General features: G+C 37.1%; 1 protein-coding gene across 21 annotated transcripts in view; it reads left to right on the top strand.

Annotated features, from left to right (window-relative positions):
* The window catches only part of FOXP2 (forkhead box P2), a 596,515-nt gene that overhangs the window by 558,702 nt on the left and 35,313 nt on the right, over nucleotides 1-2,500 (top strand). For all 21 annotated transcript variants that reach the window (XM_074379189.1, XM_074379186.1, XM_074379182.1 and 18 more), the window contains one exon: nucleotides 2,158-2,359. In XM_074379189.1, the coding sequence (XP_074235290.1) occupies nucleotides 2,158-2,359 (202 nt within the window). The remainder of the gene's footprint in view (nucleotides 1-2,157; nucleotides 2,360-2,500) is intronic.

The following is a 2,500-nucleotide window of genomic DNA, read 5'->3' as shown; positions in this document are numbered from 1 at the left end:
GCGAGTCCTGAATAATGAGTTTCACCCAACCTTGACTATATTCAGATGAGCCGAGGTGGCTAAGTGCTCATCCTGGCTTTTACATGCTTCCCTTTAGTTAGTAATAAATTCTATTTTATCAGTTTGTGATTGCACGCCTACAAACATGGTATGCTTATTATTACAGGATGGCAGAATAAGTTACCGTAACATTGTAAACATGAGTGGTTTGCGCTGAAAAAGATGTATTTCTCCTGTTTTGTTAACTTTTAATGTGTTGGTAAAATGTGCAGAGTCCTGTCACGTATTCATCAAAATAGGTATTTCATTGATTTGCAGTTTGGTATTTTCTGGCTTCTGAATGTGCCGTTTTGTTCTGGTTTGCAATTCTAAAAGTGAATATGTAACCATCCAGCTGAGTTTTTTTTTTTTTTTTTAATGTATGGGGAATTTTTTTTCTATTCTTTTCATATTTTTAACATACGAATATGTAATGCTGATGATATTTTCTAAATATAACGTTATGTAAATGTTGTTTGTATTTTAAAATATTTGCAAAGTCGCATATAGATGCATATGGATCTTTCTGCATTTCTCAAACTATGCAGAGATAACTCTTGTACATCCTAGAGAAGCTTACACCAGTGGCTTTGTAAATGTATTAAATGCAGCATTTAGGAGCATTATCTCAGCTTTTATTTATGTACGTAACAAAGAATTCCCTACCCAGTCTGCTGGCTTAGAGTATGAACAGAATAACAGTTTGTGGTTTATTGGGAACAGATGCACTTGGGGATGCCTTCGGGGTGCCAGTCGTTATTATTAGACTGCTAATGTGCTTCTTCTGGCTGCTGCCCAAGAAAGAAGAACAATTAGCTGGCATATGTTAATTTTTGTTTCCCTAACAAATCTCTCTACTGACTAAATGTGTAAAACAAATCCACAAAGAAAGATCAATCAATGCTGTACACATCATTTTCTCCCCATTAAAAAAAGGTTTATCTTAAGAAGTGTATTTGGGATTTAAAAAGACAGGTGTTACTAAATTATATACAAAAGCTGAATCTTCTCTATTTAGCCACTCAGCAGTTACTTTATAGAGAAACAGAACCATTAGAATTAGTTTTCTTGCTTGGTTGTGTAGACTACTGTATAAAGTAAAAAGGACCACAGATAACCTCTTATGAATACCACGTAAATGTATGGCAGAAATCTTTTTATGTGCTGCCCTACGTAAAAATTTTGCTAATTGGATGCTATTTATGACAAAAGATGTGTGGTAAATATGACAGAGGTGATATGAGTTTTTTTGATAATGAAGAATAGGGTCTTTCTGAGGGGAGTAATGAAGGGCACACTGTTAAACAGCTTGCATACATTCTCACCTTTTTTCTTTTTTCTACCCTGACACCCACTTTCCAGGGTACATCAGCATTAAGTGACACTGTAATCATAAATTGAAAATGATACTTCCAGAGGAATTGGCAAACTTGACATTTCATTATATTTGTTAACACATGCCACAAATGATTGTTAGTGAGGAAATTCCATTTCCCTCTCTCCATCTCCAATCAGATTTAATTTGAAAATTTTCAGCCTCCTCCGGCTAATTTGCAATTAAGACAATTTTGTTTGAATATGTAGTAATGTCATTACCATTCCACCAAATTAGCAAGGAGACTAAAGGTCAGTGTAAAATTTTCCAGCTGGCTGGAGCCTCTCAGCTGAGATTTGGGACTATGAAAAAAAAAAAAATTCTGGCAGCAACAGAATAGCAACTTACTTTAAGTCCTATTGGTTAAAAGCATTTCATCCTTCATTATTGCTGTTTTTGTTGCTTCACTGGGGGCTAGACCTGTTTAACAACAGGGGCAGTCAATAATCAGCAACTGGCTTTTATTTAAGGAAATAGACTTTCGCTAAAGTCTGGTAGGACAAGAAGGAGTTAGTCCTAAGTAACATTGCAGTAGATTATTAGATAACCTCTAACAGCATCCTCTAATTAGAGTTCTTATGATACAATTTCATCCTGTAATTAGTTGAGATTGGCTGCTTCCTTTTGCAGCTTATTAGTGGCAACACAGCTGTAGAAGTGAATCCACTCTCATTTGTCAAACCTTTTTAAGTCTTTTTCTCTTGTCTCTACCTTTTTCCTGCCCTTCTCTTGGGCCTTTGCAGCTAAATCTGGTGTCTAGTGTCACCATGTCGAAGAACATGTTGGAGACATCCCCACAGAGCTTACCTCAAACCCCTACCACACCAACGGCCCCAGTCACCCCGATTACCCAGGGACCCTCAGTAATCACCCCAGCCAGTGTGCCCAATGTGGGAGCCATACGAAGGCGACATTCAGACAAATACAACATTCCCATGTCATCAGGTAGGATATGAATGCTCAGTTGAGCGCTTTTACTTTGGGAGAGGAAAACTGTAGCTGAGTCAACTGTACATGAGCCATTCCAGAGCACATGGAAACTCATGTCATGATTTATGGAGTGATAATTGTTTTATTCCTGGTAAA

Source organism: Saimiri boliviensis, chromosome 10 (genome assembly GCF_048565385.1).
Source record: "Saimiri boliviensis isolate mSaiBol1 chromosome 10, mSaiBol1.pri, whole genome shotgun sequence".
Taxonomy (NCBI): domain Eukaryota; kingdom Metazoa; phylum Chordata; class Mammalia; order Primates; family Cebidae; genus Saimiri; species Saimiri boliviensis.
This window is presented reverse-complemented; position numbering and strand designations above follow the sequence as displayed.